The sequence below is a fragment of the Physeter macrocephalus genome, chromosome 17 (assembly GCF_002837175.3).
Source record: "Physeter macrocephalus isolate SW-GA chromosome 17, ASM283717v5, whole genome shotgun sequence".
NCBI classification, from domain to species: Eukaryota; Metazoa; Chordata; class Mammalia; order Artiodactyla; family Physeteridae; genus Physeter; species Physeter macrocephalus.
Genome location: NC_041230.1, coordinates 48,882,583 through 48,903,140, shown reverse-complemented (window position 1 = coordinate 48,903,140; position 20,558 = coordinate 48,882,583). Strand labels below are relative to the sequence as shown.

The 20,558-nt window shown below is 49.7% G+C and overlaps 1 protein-coding gene across 1 annotated transcript in view; it reads left to right on the top strand.

The window, feature by feature from the left end:
* The window catches only part of CDYL2 (chromodomain Y like 2), a 203,296-nt gene extending 200,404 nt beyond the window's left edge, over positions 1-2,892 (top strand). The window contains exons 5-6 of the mRNA XM_028477544.1: positions 2,107-2,534; positions 2,774-2,892. Coding sequence (XP_028333345.1) covers positions 2,107-2,534; positions 2,774-2,892 — 547 coding nt within the window. The remainder of the gene's footprint in view (positions 1-2,106; positions 2,535-2,773) is intronic.
* Positions 2,893-20,558: the final 17,666 nt, after the last annotated feature.

The window sequence follows — 20,558 nt, the reverse complement described above, 5'->3', positions numbered from 1 at the left end:
ACCCTGAAAGTAGCAGGTGGGGTGTGCGGGGAGCTGATCCAAAAAGCTCCTCCTGGTGGTTCCCCGGAGTGAACCAGAGAACCATCCAAGTTCCAAGTCCATATTTTCCCATCCAAGTCCGCCTTTATTTGCAGGAGAAACCAGATGGTTTTGTAAAACTCCTGCGGTACCTTGCATCCAGATTTCAGCATGGCCACGGTATGGGGGTCACGGGTTGTCCAGCACGTGACACTTTTCTTCACTTGGGGGTTGGCTAAGATCAGGGAAAGGAAAAAAGCAGCCTGAATGTTTCTTTTCCCTTCTGGCATCTGAAATCTTACAGCTAGGATTTCTCCGTAGAAAGGCGAGCGGATGATGCAGTGAGACATAGCATACAGAACGTCATTTCTCTTTTATCTAGAGATGAGGGAGGGAGAGTGAGTGAAGGATTCAAGCGGCACTGTGACAGTCTAAGAGCAAATCTGAAATTTAGGAGCTGAGTGCGGGCGGGCACGGGGGCTGCTGGTTTCATTGTTGGACAGCGCCGTCCATAAATTGCACATCCAGCTTGAGAAAGGCTTCCCAAGAGAAAGGACATGTCTTTGCCTCGAGCTGAAATCCTGTCAACCTGGTGTGGCAACACGATTCGCTCGTGCCGGGCAGGCGCTCCGATTGGCGGTCGGTGCCGTCACTGGGTTTCCTGGGCTGTGATTGGTGGATCGGACCCTGCCATCAGAGCCGTGTTCCAGGTGGCCATACCTGGATTGAAACGGGCGGGATGGAGGGCTCAGTGCTGGTGCCTCCACTGCGGGACACCCAGAGCTCCTCAAGTGCCTGTCCCAGGAACATGGCCTCGTGGCAGGGCCCAGGGCCGAGTGGACCAACTCTTTTCGCCTGAAGTAGCCAGAGGTCAGAGGAGTGCCTACTCGCTGAGCCGGGGGGGGCGCCCGGCTCTGGGTTCTTTTTGGGAGGACTGCAGTTTAGTGAGCACTTTGAATGAACACCGTGTACGCTGGGAGACTTCTTTTTTTTTTTTTAATTTATTTATTTAATTTATTTATTTTTGGCTGCGTTGAGTCTTCGCTGCTGAACGTGGGCTTTCTCTAGTTGCGGCGAGCAGGGGCTACTCTTCGTTGCGGTGCGCGGGCTTCTCGTTGCAGTGGCCTCTCTTGTTGCGCAGCACGGACCCTAGGCGTGCGGGCTTCAGTGGTTGCGGCATGCAGGCTCAGCAGTTGTGGCTCGCCGGCTCTAGAGCACAGGCTCAGAAGTTGCGGCGCACGGGCTTAGTTGCTCCAAGACAAGTGGGATCTTCCCGGACCAGGGATTGAACCCGTGTCCCCTGCGTTGGCAGGCGACTTCTCAACCACTGCACTACCAGGGAAGCCCGAGACTTCTTCGTTTTGAATTTTGAGAATTAAAAAGAAAAACACAATGTAGGATACATATACAGTCAATAGGATTCATTGCTTGACCACGTACGGATATCAGGATGACTTTCAGGTTAGCCAATAATCAAACAGAAAGCATCAAAGACTAATATCAAAAAACACATTTCTACCACCCAGAAATGACCATTGTTTATAGCTTATCCTCTTTGCTTTGCCTTTTTAAGTAAAAGGAATAAGACACCATTGGAAAAGTGAATAATTACCTTGACGTGTAGCTCAGCACCCGCCTCCAGCTGCCCTTTATTATAAATTTGGTGTAGATCTTTCCATTAATTTCCATTAAAATACTTTTACACACACACGTAACCATAAACAGTATGTAGCATTGCTTGGCATATGTTTTTAAAACGTGCCTACAGCTTGGCTTTTCCCCTCTGCGCCGTTTGCTCCCGCGTTTGGGATCCGTGTCTGTTGGTTCCCGTTTAGCTCACTTCTTTTCCCTGCTGCACAGTAACCCTGTGTTTGCCATCTTGTGCAGATAAACCTCGTCCTACAGAGGGGGACCTGGAGCCCATGGTCCCTCGGCTGCAAGGTGGGCTTCGTAACCCCACCCGCCCCCACGTTGGTGGGACTCCAAAGGCAGGGCGTCCCTCACGTCCCTGGCCCAGCAGCTGGCGAGCGCAGTCTGAGGAATTCAGGTTCCCGAGTCACCCAGCCCAGCTGTGTTTGCCTAATCTAGGTCACTGCCAGCCCCCTCCCTGGAAGAGCACCGTGGCCTAGGGCGCCGGCTGAAAAGGAAGCGCGGTGACGGCGCTTTTGTTGGGGGAGCGCTGTGCCCATTTCCCTGGCCACCCTCACCCCCTGGTCGGAGACCCGGCCGCGAGGTGGCAAAGGCAGCCTTGGGTGCCCGCGCCGCTCTGCTGAGCGCCCCGAGTCGCCTCCCGCGCCGAGTCGCCCTCAGGGAACCCGGACCTTTTGCTCAGGCGCAGCCCCCTCGTCCAGGGAGCGCGGCCCCCTCGTCCAGGGAGCGCGGCCGTAAGGCTGACCTCGTCCCGCGCTCTCTCCCGGCGTCGGGACCCCTCGAGCCGAAAGCCACCCCCTCGCACACTGGCAGAAACTCGCAGCTCCTGGTTTCTGAGTCATCGGTGCTTTCGCCAGGGGTGCACGGTACGTGTGCCGGTTCGTGGGAGGCCACAAGCAGGTCGATGGATTTTTTCCGTCCCGCTAACTGTGGCTCCCTCCGGCCCCACCTCTGCTGGCAGCCCCGGGAGAACAGTGACCTGTGACTCGCCGGGGGGGTCACAGCATCCACGTGGAGACCTGAGAGCCCAGGCCCTGTGACTGCCACCGTCCCTCGCTTAAAAGGAAAGTCAGTTTTGCGGTCAGACAGCACTTGGTTCTTCCAGTCGCCCAGCAGGTATTTACCGAGCCTCCTGAGCGCGCCTGCCCCGGGGATGGCGTGGCAGGTGGAACAGAGACGGGGTCCGTCACGCCGGAGCCTGCTGCCCAGGGCGAGAGGCGGTAAACGAGCACCAGGCAGATAACCACAGGGCCGGACCTGGGGCTCCTCTGTCAGCCCAGCCTGCCAGTCCTTGCCAGTGACCTCGGGTGAGGTCAGCTAAGTCCCCTGTAAGCGCAGGCGCGGTGCTCTAACCCCTCGGGGTAACGGAAGTCTCAGCAAGACGGCGTGACTGTCACCGTGCCGGGCGCGCGGCCCCAGTGCCCGATGGGTGGCAGCTGCACTTGTGACCGCAGCCCTCTCTTACGGAAGTGGAGGTTGAAGCCAGAGAGGTGAGGTGACCTGCCCACGGTGGCACAGCAGCTCGCGGTCGCAGGCCTGTGTGGCGGCCCGGCCCCCGGCCACAGGGGAGGCCGTTCCTCTTTGCACAGAGCCAGTGCCCTCCACGTTCTACAGGGAGTGGTTTTTTTAAAAAAAATAATTAATTAATGTACGATTTGTTTATTTATGATCGTGGTCAAATATACATAACGTAAAGTTTACCATCCTAGCCATTTTTAAGTGTACGGTTCTGTGGCATTAAGTACATTCACATTGCTGTGTAACCATCACTACCGCCCATCTCCAGAATTGTTTCATCTTCCCAGACTGAAACTGTCCCTAGTAAACACCTAACTTCACCTTCTCCCTACCCCCAGGCCCCTGTAACCACGTTCTCGTGATACTTTCTGTCTCTCTATATCTGACTGCTCTGGGTCCCTCATGTGAATGGAATCAGACAGTAGTTGTCTTTTTGTGTCTGGCTTATCTCACTTAGCATAATGTCCTCAAGGTTCCTCCATGTTGTGACATGTCAGAGTATCCTTTCTAAGGCTGAATAATATTCGTGTGTGTGCGTGTGTGTGCGCGCGCGTGTGTGTGTGCGCGCGCGCGCGTGTGCACACGCCACGTTTTGTTCATCCACTCATCTGTCAGCGGACATTTGGGTTGTTTGCACCTTTTAGTGAATAGGAGTAGCTCTGCTGCGCACGCTGGTGTACAAGTATCTGTTTGAGTCTCTCCTTTCGATTGTCACTTCGTTTGTGTATATATGTAGGTGCAGGGAGCATTTTATCATCAGGAATAAAATAAAGGGAACAAAAAGAAAACTCCTAACTTCCAGGAGTTCTTATCCTCAGGCCCATGGATAGAATTCAGGGTATCTGTGAACCTGGATATGAAAAAAAAAAAAAAAAAATGACAGCTTTATTGTCACTAACCTGTAACTGACACGCAGCATCTCCTTCGAGAACGATCGTAGGTAGGCAGTGCTGCGGCGGCAATGTTGGCAGTACCCGTGACACAGTCACTAACAGAAATCCCAGATGTTTTCAGATACCGTTCCTGCCATTGTAGATATCTTGGAATATCGTTATCTTTGTCACTACTCCAAAGTTATGGTAGTAATCGCACCTACGGCTAGATCTTGTTCTTTCGTGCAGTAAAGAAGTTATCTTTTGCTCTATCACAAATTTTAAGAAATATTTTGATAACCATATTTCACTATGATCCATATTTCACTAGGTTCCCTTGCGATCCTATGAATTCCTTTTGTGCATTTAAAAAGTTTATTCTGGGACTTCCCTGGCGGTCCACTGGTTTCCACGCTTCCATCGCAGCAGGCATGGGTTCGATCCCTGATTGGGAAACTAAGATCCTGCATGCCGCACGGGGTGGCCAAACAATAAAGTAAAGGTGTATTTTTTAAAAATAATAAATAAAATAAAAAGTAAAAAGTTTATTCTAAGAAGAGGTCCAGAGTCACCAGACAGCCAAGGGCTCCAGGGCACAAAAAAGGTTAAGAGGCCAGAGCATCTTCCCCTGCCCACGAGTACACACAGGCCCCCTCTTCTCAGGATGTACCCCCTCTCCCACTGTAGGTCCCGCAGTGCAGGATCCAGCCCACCAGACGGAGTAGGTTTACATTACTGCTTCCCGGCAGCTCCGTGGAGGAGAATCAGAGTTTCTTTGGAGGGGTGGTCAGGCATCCTGGGCCCTCAATGATTTTCAGCTGCTCCCTACCCCACAAAACTGAGAAGAGAAATGTCACTTCATAATTATGGGAATCTTCTCTGTTTCTGGGATGGCTCTGGACATGTTTTGAGTCCATCTGGGTTCCCAGGAGCGAGCACACGGGGGCGTGTGCCCTGCAGCCTTGGGACTGGTTCCACCGGAGGACGCAGCCTGCAGGGTGATGGTACAGTTCAGGCAGCCTGAGGCCAGACGGGTCTGAGCGCAAAGAGGAACATGTTTCCTTAGTGTTTGCCCACTTCACGACATCTCCATTCTCCAGCTCATCGGCCCGGAGTGGGACTCGGGGGGGGATGCGGTGCAGGGAGCAAGGTGATGGGGCCGGGGGTGGTGGTGGTGGAGGGAGTCGGGGGAGGTAGGTTTGCAGGCGGCCCTGGCTTGGTGAAGAGCTGTGGTGGGGAAGGCCGGCCTGCGTTGTTTGAGAAACTTTGGCTTTATGGCCTGCATGTCAAAATATTATTACTGAGCACTAATACCGAGGCCTGGTGGATGGCTAGAGGAATGGATAGAGAGCTGAAAAAGCAGGAGTCGTAAAATGTTCTTTGTAGCATCTAACTGGTGAATGTATGAGTATCCACTGTAAGAGGCTTTCAACATTTTTCTTCTTTCATTTTGTTTTCTTTTTTTTTTTAATTTATTTAAAAAAAATTTTTGGCTGTGTTGGGTCTTCGTTGCTGCGCACAGGCTTTCTCTAGTTGTGGTGAGCGGGGCCTACTGTTTGTTGCCGTGCGCAGGCTTCTCATTGCGGCGGCTTCTCTTGTTGCGGAGCATGGACTCTAGGCGCGCGGGCTCAGTAGTTGCAGCACGTGGACCCTAGAGCGCTCAGGCTTCAGTAGTTGTGGCGCACGGGCTTAGTTGCTCCGCGGCATGTGGGATCTTCCCGGACCAGGGCTCGAACCCGTGTCCCCTGCATTGGCAGGCGGATTCTTAGCCACTGTACCACCAGGGAAGTCCCTTCTTTCATTTTCTGATGTATTACTTACAAAGGTATACAACCAAATGAGTGGATCGATGAATCATCGTGCCTCATGGACCTGCAACCCAGGCCAGCACCCCAGAAGCTGCCCCCAGGCCCCTTTCAGTAGCAACCCACTTGCTTTTCCCCAAAGTTAACTTTCCTGACCGCTGTCTGTCTATAGCTGAGCTTTCCTTAGGTTTCAGCTTAAGTGAATCACACTGTGCATATTCTTTCATGTCTGGCTACTTTGGCTCAATTTTACATCTATGAGATCCGTCCGTATTTTATATTATAGCTGAAAGTTATTCATTTTTGTTGGCAGATAATATTTCATCTTAAGACCATACCATTCTACGGATGGTGGGCATTCAGATTTTATCCATTCTTAGGAATACTTGCATATGCCTCCTGGGGATAGAGCATGAAGTTCCGTTGGCTTAGAGTTGGGAATGAGTTGGTAGTCACAGGATATGCATAGGTTCAACCTTTGTATGTGATGCCAGTTTTCCAAAGTGGTTGTATCAGCTTACACTCCCAGGAACAGTATATGAAATTTCCACGTGCTTCACATCACGCCAGTATTTGTTACCGTCAGTCTTTAAGTTCTAGCCGTTTTGGTGGGTATATAGCAGTATTCAGCTTTTCTTTATGTTTGAAATTTTTCATAATAAAAATTTGGAAAAATATTCATATTCATGTAACAACTTCATGCATGCAAAAATGGGTTTTTTGTTTTGTTTTTGTTGTTTTGGTCGTGGTCATGCTGCTTGTGGAATCTTAGTTTCCCGACCAGGGATCAAACCCATGCCCCACCGCGGTGGAAGCGTGGAGTCCTAACCACTGGACCACCAGGGAATTCCTGAAAAATGGTATTTTTAAGGAAAATGGTTGAAATTGGTACTTTCCTGGCCTTGAAGGGAAGCCCCATCTTTTCACTCTGGACAGTGCCAAGGCTGACACTACATCCTGTGACCCTGCCCCCCTCTCCTCACTGGCACCGCCCCCCACCCCACCCCACACACACACACTGGCGGGGCCTGGATAACATTTAAAAAGCTGGATGTAGACGAGCACTAGGGCCCCAGGTGAGGTGAGAGCACCTTAAAGCTTTGCTCATGCATCACGTTACCGTGACACGCGACACGGAGCGGGTGCTCCGAGCTGGTTTCTGGCCTGGAGGAGGTCCTGACACGTCCTGCTGGTTCCCACAGAGATGCGCTTGTGAGTGAGCACGGGAAATTAGAATAGTTCATTGACTTTCTGCTAATTCTAGTTGTCTGTGCACCTGTTCCTGGAACGCTCCTGGTCACGGCTACCTGCTCACTAGGGCTTCCCTCCGGACTCAGCACCAGTGACGCCCAAGCCTTGAGCTTCTTCCTCATGTTGGCCGCTGCTCAGCTGAGTTCTCCCAGCATAGACTGTGGCCCCAATTCATGCCCTTTTCCTCCCTCTCTCCCTCCCTCCATTCTTTCACTCAGTAAATATTATTGAGCATGTACTTTTGTGCCAGACACTCCCACCTTCTCCCTCCCTCCCTCCCCCTCTCCTTCCTTTCATCTGTCTGCCAGTCCATCCATCCGTCTATCCATCCACGCATCCACCCAGCACGTCCTGAGTACCCACTGCAAGGCAGGCCTTGGGCTAGACACAGATGAATGAACTGCGGTCCTCGTCTTTGAGGTCCTCCCAATACCCCCTGTTGGAGGAGGCAAAGGAGTAAACAGATGTTCATAGTGCAATGTGACATGTAAGGTGGGGTAAGGAAGGAGAAAAAGCAAGGTATCTAAGGCCAAGTTAGGAGCACCAGGAGTGGTCACATTGTGGAAGCTGCATCTTTTCTTTTCTTTTTTTTTTTTTTTTTTTTGGCTGAGTTGGGTCTTCGTTGCTGAGCGCGGGCTTTCTCTAGTTGCGGTGAGCGGGCTTCTCACTGCGGTGGCTTCTCTTGTTGCGGAGCACGGGCTCTAGGCGCGTGGGCTTCAGTAGTTGTGGCACACAGGCTCAGTTGCTCCGCGGCATGTGGGATCCTCCCAGACCAGGGCTCCGACCCGTATCCCCTGCATTGGCAGGTGGACCCTCAACCACTGCGCCACCAGGGAAGCCCCAGAAGCTGCATCTTAACACTATCTCGGGTTGGGCCCAGTGAGGGAGGGTGATGGGAGAGAGTGGGCATCTGGTTTCCCTGGTGGAGGAAGACAGGTGAGCGGTGCCGGGGGCGCTGAGTGAACCTCAGGCCACCAGGTGTGAGGTCAGGCGGGAGATACAGCTCTGGAGGGGTCAGCAGGCAGATTAGGCAGGGCCTAACGGCCCTCCAGGGGGCACTGGAACGGCATTTATATGGGGCAGTAGGACAGACTAATGCCCCCCAAAGATGTCTACATCCTAACCCGCAGAACCTGTGACTGTGTGACCTGACATGGCAAAAGGGACTCTGAGGTGTGATTGCGTTGAGGATCTTGTGATGGAGAAGTTATCCTGGCTTATCCAGATGGGTTCTGTGTAGTCATAGGGATACTTGTAAGAGAAGGGGGAGGCAGAAGAGACAGGGTCAGAGGTGGAGACTGTGAGAACAGAGCAGAGGTGAGAGCGATGCTGCCGCCAGCTTTGCAGATGGAAGAAGGGGCCACAAGACAAGGGCTGTGAGCGCCTCTAGGACCTGGAAAAGGCCAGGAGACAGTCTCCCCCCTGAGCCTCCAGAAGGAGTGCAGCCCTGCCGACACCTTGGTTTGGGCCCTCTGAGACCTCTTTTGGACTTCTGGCCTCCAGAACTGTAAGAGAAAACGTGTGTTGTTTTAAGGCACTAAGTTATAGACGTCCGCTGCAGCAGCCTTAGGAAACAGATACACTGGTTAACGTGTGGGGTCCGCTGAAAACCTTTGTACAAGGATATGGGTTAGGGGTGTGCAGGACTCTGTGGCCAGGGACGGTAAGACCATCACCATTTCCTGAAAACCACCTTAGAGAGTGTCCCTCTTCCGTCCAGTGTTCTTGGTAGATAAATTGTTGTTCCGTTTAAGGCCAGAGGGAAATTAACCTCATTTAGTATCAAGGAGACTCACTGATCCTGATCCATTCTTACCCGGGCCCCACGTGTTAGGATGTTGGAACCTTCTTTCTAGGGGATTCTGATAGTACATCACCCCAAGCAAATACGATGTGAGCTGGACCCCACTTTGGGGTGAAAAATCCCAGCGAAAATGGCAGATCCCTTAGGGACCTGGATGGATTCCCTGTTACTTATTCTCCCGTCTGCTGAGCGGGAAGGTGGGGTGTTTAGTGAGTATCACTGTAACGTGTACTTTCCTAGAGTCAAACAGATTTCTCTAGGTGGGAGTATTCCTCTTTGGTGGGATCGGTGCGGCCCGTCTGACTCAGCGGCTCCCCCAGCAGCGCCTTCTGCAGCTGACACCCTGACAGTCCTCTTGAATCTCCTGCCTCCTGCTCACAGAAGCCTCCTTCCCCGAGAACAGAGCGGAGCCTCTCCCGCCCCACCTCCCTCCCACGGCTCTCCCTGAGCCGGGGCCCGTGTGACTGCTACCTCCAAGACGTCTGCGTCACCAGGAGATGTTGATGTCACCCAGCGATGGAGCCAGGGGCCTCCTCCAGTCACTACCCATGAGGGCATCTCTAGGTGGCATGGAGTGCCCGCACCGTGCCCTCCTTTACCTATACGCTACCTTATTTAGCATTACAACTCCTGCATTAAATGTTTTATCCTAACGCCTCCTGGTTAATAAGTGGAAAAGCTGAACCTGGCACCCGGCACATGTACCCACTCACGTCCCTTCTAGTGTTGAACTTGGGACATTAGCCACTGGCTGATGTCAGCTTGCTCGAATACCATTACCACGGTCGTGGGTTGGATTGCGTCCCTGAAAAAGATCTGTTCAAGTCCTAACCTCCAGTACCTGGGAATGTGACCTTATTTGGAGACAGGGCCTTTGCAAATATAGTCAAGCTCAGGTTCGCTGTCCAACCTTTGCTTGGAGAACTGGGTTCATTGGGTCCAAGAATCGTTTCCTCTCCTTCCAAGTTAAGTGATTTCAAGAGCTCAAACCATGTCGTGGCTTTTCCCAGACTGGCTGATTCAAACCATGCCACAGTCAGGAAAGGAAAAAAAAAAAAAAAAACAGATTATTGACTAAGAAACATCCATTTCTGTTGCAAATTACTAGTTGGGGCTAGTTGTTGATTACCTCACCTCTGTTGCCATTTGTATTTAGAAATGGCTTATAAATCTGCTTACGTGGGTCTGGCTTGTCCTCTAAAATGAAACGATTGCGCTGCAAGTAGTTCTAAAACCATACTGTGTTTGGATAGCTTCCATTTCGTGGATCTCCAACTCTGTCAGGCGCGACCCCGGGTACTTTACTTACGTTATCTGTGGCTTTCACAGTAATCTGGTGAGCTCCAGATTCTACGCATGAGGAAACTGAGGCCAGGACAGCTAAGGAAGTTAGGAGCCCAAGGTCGCGCAGCTCATGCCTGTGCGAGCTGGCTTCCAAACTGCAGACTTCGGACTCAAGAGTCTGTTCTGCCCTGCCTGTCTTCCTGCTAACTGCAGACACCTTCGTAATTAGATGGCAGAGAAGAACAAACACGGGGTGTTCACATTTAGATGTGCGTTTGGCAGAGGAGCGTGTGGTGTGAGTGCCTGCTTGTGCAGCAGGCCATTGCATACATATAAGTGTCCTCAAGAATGTCAACCGTCACCAATTTTGAAAAAGTTCCTAAAGGACCTCTCCTGGCAGACCAATAAATTGAGCCCAACAGATGAACCCCTGGGCTTTACTCGCAGTCTCTTCGAGTACCTTTTAAATCCCACAAATAGCCCTGTGCTTCCCCAGGGACCGGGGCTGGCTGTCCTCAGCTCAGTCCTGCAGGTCGAAAGAGGCCCCCTCCGCTTGTCCAGTGGCTGAGTCAGGAGAAGCTTCCCCGGGGCCAGAGGAAGGGGGAGGTGATGCTCTGGGACCCAGTACTGTGAGGTGGGTGGGAGGTGGGTCGGCAGGTCCCAGGGCTTTTCACCACCAGCCCCTGAAGGAGGGTGGAGGTGGGGCATCCATTGCGGGGCTCCATGCCCTTTTTCTGTAGTGCCATCCATGTCTGGCTGGTCTCTCAATGATTAACCGTGTGACCTTGAGCTCACCACGTGGCCTCCCGGGCCGTCAGCAAAGGCAGCATGGCCTGCGAGCTCACCTCATTGCTTACGCTGGGGCTGACCTGGGCTGCCGCCGTGGACACGCCCGGCCACGCACCTGGAGGCCTTTGCCCTGGCTGGTCCCTCTGTTTGTATCTTGGACTAAATATCCACACCGCCAGCTCCCTCACTTCTTTTGGATCTTTATGCAGAAGTCACCTAATCAGGTTTCCTCGGCTATCCCGTCTAAAATGTTGACACCCACTCCACCACTGCAATATTTTATCTTATTTCTCGTTCTCTGCCTTATTTTTTCTCCTTAGCACTTGCCATAATCTAACAGACTATGCATTTGTTATCTGTTTTGTTTATTTTCTCCTTCTGCTAGAAAGGCAGGGACTTCTGTCTTCTCTCCCCCCACTGCTGTATACCCAGCATTTAGAACAGGGCTCTGTGCTTGTAGATGCTCGATAAATACCTTTTGAGTGAATGAATAAATGAATCTGTTTAACATCGCAGAGCCTCACTTTGCTCATTGGAGTGAAGTCTGCCTACTAAGTATGTAGTAGGTATTCACGAAGTGATAGATACTCACTACATGACAGCTTCTGTTATTTATATTATCCTTCTGCGCTTTATCTTTAAAATCAAGGGGCTGCAGCTGAATGTTCCCCAGAGCATGAGCTGGGGCTGAGCCAGTGCGGGACATCAGGGAAGTGCTAGTCTGAAGGCAGGGAGACCCCCTCCCCCGCCCCGCCCAGCCCCCCAACACCTTTCTCCCTGCTGCCCATCAACCTTGAGCATCAGGGGTGTCCTCTGGGCAGCCAGAGGGGGAAGAAAGATCCTGGAGACTAGCGTTTTCTTTCTCCTGCTGTCTCGTTCCAGGCAGGGCGAGAGAGGGGTCCCGTGGAAGCTCCGCTCACAGCTCCACTGCCCCCCTTATGTGGGTCTGTCTATCTCCACCAGGCTGGGGCCGGGGCGCCTGTCCCTGTCAGGATTCCTGCACCTGGGCACGTCCCGGGCAGCCTGTGGTCAGCTGTGTCTCGTGGCCAGGACTTTCAGGAATGCACCCTTCTGACCACACAAGCAAGGCCACACATGCCTGATTATAGTGAACTCTGAACTCTTAAGGAGCATGAACCTCGCTTGGTACCCTCTGTAAGGATTTGCTACCTTAAATCTCATTCACTCGCCTCGCTTCATGAGTTTGTTAGTAACTATTTGCGTTTCTGTTGCGCATTGTTTAGATTCCTTATGTGTTTTATTTTTAATTGGAGTATGTGCCTTTTTTTAAAAAAGTAGTTTATAAGGGTTTCATCTTTAATATAGAAAAATTATTAATCTTTTTTCTTTTTTTTTTTTTTTTTTTTGTGGTATGCGGGCCTCCCTCTGCTGCGGCCTCTCCCGTTGCGGAGCACAGGCTCCGGACGCGCAGGCCCAGCGGCCATGGCCCACGGGCCCAGCCGCTCCGCGGCACGTGGGATCCTCCCGGACCGGGGCGCGAACCCGGTTCCCCTGCATCGGCAGGCGGACGCGCAACCACTGCGCCACCAGGGAAGCCCCTATTAATCTTTTTTCAAATCAAATATGTAGCAATTGTTACCCCTGCCTACTTATCTTTTTCTCTGGCTTCTTAATTTCGTGTGAGGTATTTATTGACATATAGAAGTTTCACATTTTTGTGTGCTTGGATCTCAGTGTCTTAATCCATGGCTTGTTAATGAACTGTCTTAGTGGTTTATAAAAGTTCTTCCAAATTTCAAGATTGAGCAGACATTCGCCATTGTTGTTTGTTTTTTTTTTTTAAACATATAACTGTAAAATTAATCTAGAGTTAATTTTTGGTATAAGGTGTGAGGCTGTTCTTTCCCTCCAAATAGTTAACTGCTTGTCCAGTATTATTCAATGAATAACGTTCCCTTTTCCACTGCTTTAAAATATCCCTATGTCGTATGCTAAAAATCTCAAATATGTGCTGAAGTCCCTTTTAGGCTTTCTGTTAGTTGCTACTGATTTACTATCCTTGCTCCAGCGCTGTGCTGTTTTAGTTATTGTAGATTCATAGTGTTGTAAAGTTAAACGCCTTCATTTTAAAGATCAAGGAACCGAGGTACAGAGAGGTCAAGTAACTTTCCCAAAGTCACACAGCTAATTGGGGTCTCCAAATCTCAGATGCATAAAATTTCCAGTATATTTAACCTTCTTGTAGGTCTTGTCTCATGATGGCTTTCTGTGCTACTTATATATTATTATCACTCTTGCTCATGGCATATCACGGACATGGTTTTTTTGTTGCTGTTGTTATTCCCACAGGCTTAGTAAGTTCTGTCTCTCCTAAGCAGAGCTAGCTCTTAGTATCTGCCACATAAAATTAACAAGAATGAGATCAGATGTGAATTTCCTAGTACCATGTCTGTCACATAAAAGCCCTTAATCTATTAATAATAGTACAGTTATTATTATTTCCATCAGTGTAATTGACTTTCTGTAAGGTACATTTTTACTTCACACCTTTCACCTCTGAGCAGAATTCATAGTAAATGCACTGTAGTCATATGTCCTTGAGTTTTCAGGATACTCCCAATGGCCAGTGTTTGACCCTGATGTCCACCTCCCCCTCCATCCAATAAATTACTGAGATGGTCCCACACTCTCAGTGGGCTAACAAGCTCTTGCAGTGATAAGAAATAATACACTTGAACATTCCCGTGAGCTGCAAGGACTCGAGGTCAATCTGTGTCTCCCCCAGAGCCGTGCCACCCGAGGGCCAGAGAACCTCAGCGATGAGAGACCTCGTGTCTGCAGTGTCCCAGGCACTTCTGGATCAACAGAAGTGGATCCTGTGCAGGATAAGCTCGTGGGCAGGGACTCAAAGCACCCCTCCCGCACGGTCTGCAGTGCACCTATAATTGGCCAACGCAAAGATGAATTTCCCTGTAAAAATTCTGAAATCAGGTACCTGTTAGTTACTTTCATATTACACATAGGAGAGACCAGGTTCCGGGAAACAACTGGTTCCTTGAACCTGCTGGAGGGTGAAGGCACTTGGAAGGAGCTCCCCAACCTTGTTGCTGATGTCGCTTTCTTTTTAATAAATTTATTTATTTATTTATTTATTTATTTATTTATTTATGGCTGCATCGCTGCACGCAGGCTTTCTCTAGTTGTGGCGAGCGGGGGCTACTCTTAGTTGTGGTGCACAGGCTTCTCATTGCCGTGGCTTCTCTTGTTGCGGAGCACAGGCTCTAGGCACGCGGGCTTCAGTAGTTGTGGCATGTGAGCTCAGTAGTTGTGGCTTGCGGGCTCTAGAGCGCAGGCTCGGTAGTTGTGGTGCACGGGCTTAGCTGCTCCGCGGCACGTGGGATCTTCCCGGACCAGGGCTCGAACCCGTGTCCCCTGCGTTGGCAGGCGGCTCCTTAACCACTGCGCCACCAGGGAAGTCCCTGAAGTCGCTTTCTTGCACGTGGACAGAGGTGCGTCCCCTCTGAGTGCCTGGACTCTGGAATGTGCGTTGATATTAACCGTCACGTAGAAGCCGTTCTGGGTCACGCTCTGTAGGAACCCATGCTTGGCGGTTCCTTGGCTTGGAAAGAGGTGGCCTTGATTTGGAACTGAGTCAAGAGTGAGCTTTCATGGGGACTTGCCTGGTGGCGCAGTGGTTAAGAATCTGCCTGCCAATGTAGGGGACACGGGTTCGAGTCCCGGTCCGGGAAGATCCCACATGCTGCAAAGCAACTAAGCCTGTGCGCCACAACTACTGAAGCCCGTGTGCCACGACTACTGAAGCCCACGTGCCTAGAGCCCGTGCTCCGCAACAAAGAGTAGCCCCCGTTCGCTGTAACTAGAGAAAGCCTGCGCGCAGCAACGAAGACCCAACGCACCAAAAATAAATAAATAGATTTATTTAAAAAAAGAAGAGTGAGCTTTCAGCCGAAGGGAGAGGGTTGGTGTCACCTGAGAGGTGGTCAGTCAAAAGTGTGGTTGTTGAACCTCTTGTCCCCTCTGCTTAGAACCAAGACGTCCGCCTGCCCCATCCTGCACTTGCGTCCAGGGGGATGAGGACGAGCTCTGGGAAACAATCAGGGGAAAAGAGGAGGGAGGGCGAGTGTAATTAGGGACGGGGCTGCCTGGGACACTGTATTGAGAAGGATTCTGGGGCTTGATTTTAAGCTCAGCAGGAAAAAGGGCTGAAATCTATCGATATTTCCATGTGGAGAAGAGGGGCGGTGGTGTCTCTTAGAAACACAGGAATCCACAGAGACACACAATAAAACTGGGCTAAAAAGACACTTCACAAAGGGGAGGAGCTAGACCATGAAGCCTAGATAAAAGTTATTTATTGTCATTTGGTTTTATGATTAGGAAATATGAATCTAAAATATTCAAAGTGTAGAAAAATAGAAAAAGAAAAGCACCAGTATTTCTGCTCCTCAGAACAATAATTGCTGTTGTCTGTGGCTCCTTTTCCTACTCTTTGTCTAAATCCCTGCATGTTTCAACATATTTTTCCAAATACATAAAAATTTGTATCCTGTGTTCTTTTTAAACAGCTATTGCTATTTATTCATTTTTTCCATGCCTCAAGGCAAGAGTTTTGAAACATAGAAGCCCCAGGGTGCAACTTGGTGCCTTTCTCACAAGTCACTAACTCTGGGCTTTATGAAGTCATCTTCGGGATTAGAATATTCCCTTATAGTTCATCTTTTTTTTTTCTCTAATTGTGGTAAAATACACACATGTAAAATTTATCATCTTAACCGTTTTTAAGTATATAGTTCCGTGGTGCTAAGTATATTTACGTTGCTGTGCAGCTGATCTCCAAAACTTTATCATTCATCTTAAATGAAGTCCTGGAACCGACCTCAGGATGGGCACCTAGTTCACGACCTTCAGGTGAGGTGGACAGAATTTAGGGCAGGAAGGGAAGGGAGAAGCAGCACTGGCAGAGACCTCTGCAGTAGGTCTGTTATCTCCCCGGTACCTCCCATTTTACAGGTGATGAAACTGAGGCACAGATTGTCATTCACTGCTTTTTTTTTTTTAGTAAATGTTATTAAAATATATATCCAGAAATATGCACAGATACTGTACAGCTCAGTGAATTTTTGCCAGCTAAACACATCTGTGTAACCAGCACTCAAACCAAGAAACAGGCCAGCCCTCCCCGTGTCCTCAACCCCAGGGGTAACTGCTCTCCTGACCTTCATTAGCATCCAGTAGTCTTGCCCATCCCCAAGCTTCAGACCAGTGCATTCAGCGTGTACAGTCTTGTCTGGCAACTTTTGTATATGTGATGTTTGTGTGACTTATACAAGCAGCTTGCTGGAGACCGCGGAGCCAGTCGGAGGCAGACTCGGGTCTGCCTCATCTGCTCCACCGTCCTGCCTTTCAGGGGGCACATGGGAGTGCCAGTTGGCCTGGGGTGGTGGGGGATCCTGAGAAATGAAGTTGGATAGAAGTGGCCAGCTCGGGAGTTTCGTGAATGTTCAGTGGAGGAATTAGACATGGGTGTTCCAGGAAGAGCTTATGTTGATTAGCGAAGTGACCTGTGTTGTTCTCTATGACAGCGAGACCCTGGGGTGGTGAGACATGCCTGGAGGGAGCACAGGGCAAAGGTCAACCAAAGGAGTGACTGAGGATTCCCAGAGAAGCATAGGGTGAGTGTGGGAATTGGCTGTGTCAGGGAGAAGAGACCAGGTGTTCTGGATCGAACTGTACCAGTAATAACTTTTTAAAAAATGGTTATTTTATTCAGAGTGGTTGCTTTTTAATGATGCTGTCTTAATTTCCTCTTGAACCTGTTTCATCTATAATCATCCAACATTGATATTTATTTTGTTCATTTAATTTGAAAGTATTCTTAAAGCTATTACCGATATTTTACTGCTGCTGAAGATAATTCAGCCGAGGCGCTACCGTGAAAATATCATAGAAAACATGATCGGTGCGTTATACCTGTGATCTGGTGTAATAAACACGGCACTATAAACTGTTTTAGTCAATTAAGAAGTAAGCATCCTAGAACGTGAATAACAGTGATACTTGACACTTGCCAGGGGACGCTATTGAATAAGCACATTGCACATTTCATTGCATCCCTGCCACAACCCTGTGAGGCAGGTACCACCGCTGTGCCCATTTTCAGATGAGAAAACTGAGGCTTGGCAGGTGAGATGACTGTCCCTAGATCAGGTGTCTGGAAGGAGGAGGGGTAGGACCGGGACCGTCTGGTTCTCAGAACTTCGCTCCTAACCCCCCACGCTCTAAGACCTGCCCACAGAACTCACGGAGTCAGCATTGGGCCCTCCAGCTTCCAGGAGCCTGAGCGGCGTAAACACTGAGAGAAGGCTCCCTATCTGACTGCGAGGGGTTGTCGGGACCCAGTGGAAACACGGTCGAAACCAGTTTCATCATCATTAGTGAACGTGTGGTGGGTTAGCTGGAGATTTTTCAGAGGATTTGCTTGAGGCTGGCATGTATCTCCATATTCTTACTTCATAAACTGAGTAAGCTGATAACTGCAATTTAAAAAGAGCCTGGTTTTGGAAGGAAGTTGATTTGATTACCATTTTATAAGATTTTCTTGGTCTGGTCTTGATCCTGTGGATTTCTCTTGGTTGCAGTAATTTCGGGGTGGTGATCTATCCCCTGCCATTTAAGCCAATTCCCCTGAAGCTCAGTGCTCCCAAAAGAACGTGTTAGCATAGCCTCATGCCAAGAAAACAGAAAAAGGCGGAAATAGCGTGTGACATCTCCAGCTAAGACCGTGTGATGATCTTGGATGATGATGCGATTATCCGAATTTTTTTTCACAGGCAAGTTGATTCCTTCTAAGATCGTTAATGTTATCCATATCCAGTGGAAATTGCGTTCATTTTAAATTAAAATAAAAGAAGTGGTGTCCATCTGTTTCTGGAAACCTTAATCTATTAAAGCTTATATAATCAGTCTATTTACCGGTTCATCATGGGTCAGAACAACAGTATTTATATTCATACACATAGGAAACTCAATTAGATAATGGAGAGGAGGAGCACGCACTGATGGGACGTGACTGCCTGCGTTCAGGCAGCCTAGATTCTCCAGTTCATTCGAACGTCACATTAGCTGGGGAGATCCCTTTTGTGACGCAGAACCTTGCAGCAAAACAGTTGGGTGTAGCCGCCTGGGAGGAAGAAGCGCTTGCAGCAGGGATCTTCCAAGCAGGCGTCTCAATTGCACAGAAAACCATTTTGGGAATGTTTCCATAAGCCCAGCAGTGTGAGGGTCTGTGCAGCATGGTGAGAGGGTTTTAACCAGGCACCCTTGATCATGATGGGTGGGGACAGCTGCAGAGGGTCTAGCTGTTCTAGGGGGCCTGACAACGCACGTTGGTGAGGCCCACAGTGCTGGAAGAAAATGAGGGCCATGTTGGAAGCGCAGGCTGCAAAACCAGTGTTTTCAGCTGGGCATGGACGGCACGTGCATGGTGAAAGGCCGCCCTCCTGCTCAGGTTCCCCCAGTACGTTTAGGAAACCTTCATAATTCTTGACCTGGGTCTCACGGCTGCATGTGATTCCGTCCAGACCCGTCTTCCCCACCTCTACACGCACTGTGGGGTTCACTTCCCTGGCCCCATCCAGGGAGTCCTTTGCTCAGCCGGGCCAGCCTTCTGATCACCTGGGTGCACGCTGTCCTCGTTGCGAAGACCATCCTCTATCCCACCTTCACTCCCTCCCTCCTGAGTCCCCACCGGTTCTCAGCTTCAGTGCCCTCTCCCCAGGGGTCCCTTCATGGGCCTCCCCCACCCGCCGGGATAGGCTAGGTCATTCTCTTTAAGGGCTTTATAGCACGAACGCAGTTCCCATGGAATAATTTGTCCGTTGGTGGTTTTGTGTCCTGTGTGCTGGGACACAGTCTCCAAGTTCACAGCCAACCCCCAGGTCCGAGTGCCATGCCGCACATGAACGAGGGACCACTGTGGGGGTGAATGATGGAAACAACCGTTTGCAGTGAACGAGGCTGAAAGTAGTTGTCTAACTTGCAGAATAATCTCAGCCACCTTGAAAGCTCCCTCTGAGCGCTCCTTCTTGGTGAATTTGTCAGATGGTACAGCATATCCGGCTAAATGGAGGAACAAGTCAAGGGCCAAGAGCAGTCGGTCACTGCGGTGGCTTAGCGCCAGTGCTGTCCTTGTGTCTGGTGAGAACCCTCTAGTCCTGCCCATCGAAGATCTCCAGCCCCTGAATGCCTCTGACCACGCCATTCGCTTGCACACCCCGGCTGAGAGGCAGACAGCTGTTTCTTTGAAGCCAGTAGAATGTTTCTTATTTTGAGTGTTTTAATTTTTTTCTAAGCTGCATATGTATCAGGCTCTAGGCTTATTTGTCTCATGTGCTGTACTCTTCTGTTAAATCTTGTTGATTAAAAAAAGAAAAGAACTCAATTATATACTTTATCTATACATATTCTTGCAAAAAACGATGCCTTAGAGAAAAGTGTAACGTTCCCCTTCCTTGACCGCCAATCCCCTTCCTACCCCACATCCCATCCTTCCAGTCTTTTTTTTCTGTAGATTTATATCTAAACAGGTAGTTCTATAGACACTCTCTAAACATAAAAGGAATCAGATTGCATGTCTGTTTCTGCAGTTTGCCTTTTCTCTTGCTAAGACTTTTCGGGGATGTGTGTTTTAGTTCACTTTTAGTTCACTAGAACCGCATGCATTATGCTAACTGGGCTCACTCCTCTAACTGTAAATGGCTGAAGACTTATTTAAGAGATTGGTCTGGATGACGACCCCCTCCTCAGTGGCTGAGGCACAGCTGATGGGGTGCTCCAGGAGGCCCCTGTGCTTTTCTCCTGATGAGTCGTGCTGTGTGTTTCCAAGAGCCAGTGTGTTTGCTCCCAAACCTGATTATGCTGGTTATAGGTGTTACCGTAATCACACAATTTACTTGAAGATTACGTAAACTTATGAAATACGAGTGTGAAAAGAGAGTGGTTGTTTTTATGGAAACCAAATGGAATGCTTAAGAAAGTCTCAGTGAAACAATAGCTGTTGTGGGTGAGAGAACCGTCCAAGAGTGAGAAAAAGCCACAATAAGCAGATGGCCTTGTGAAGGTCTTTAAAGAAGCAGGAATTGCAAATTGTCAATTGCAAATTGCTTGGGGTTTCTGTGAGAAAGACTTGGGGGATTTCCGTAGGGGGGCATCTTCAAGGACAAGGCTTTGCTGCTGCCACGAAAGGTGGAGAACAAATATCCGTTTTAGATATTTTCAGTAAAAATACAGTGTCTGTTTCATTTTATGATTCCCTCCTTTAATTGACTTATTTTGGGTTCATCACCCGACGACCCCTGGTTCTGATAGCTGTAGACCTCCCTCATTCTGTTCAGCTGCTGCATCAATTTCCACGAAATGGCCCCTCCCCCACCCCGACCCTTGTCGACGGACGTGAATGTCGTTTCTCACTTCAATGCAGTGCAGGAGCAGGCAGCCTCATCCGAGGTTCCTGTGCACACCTCGGTTGTGGGTAACTGCGGAGATGCAGAATAGCCGGGTCTGGGCATTCTTCATTTTCATGGAGGT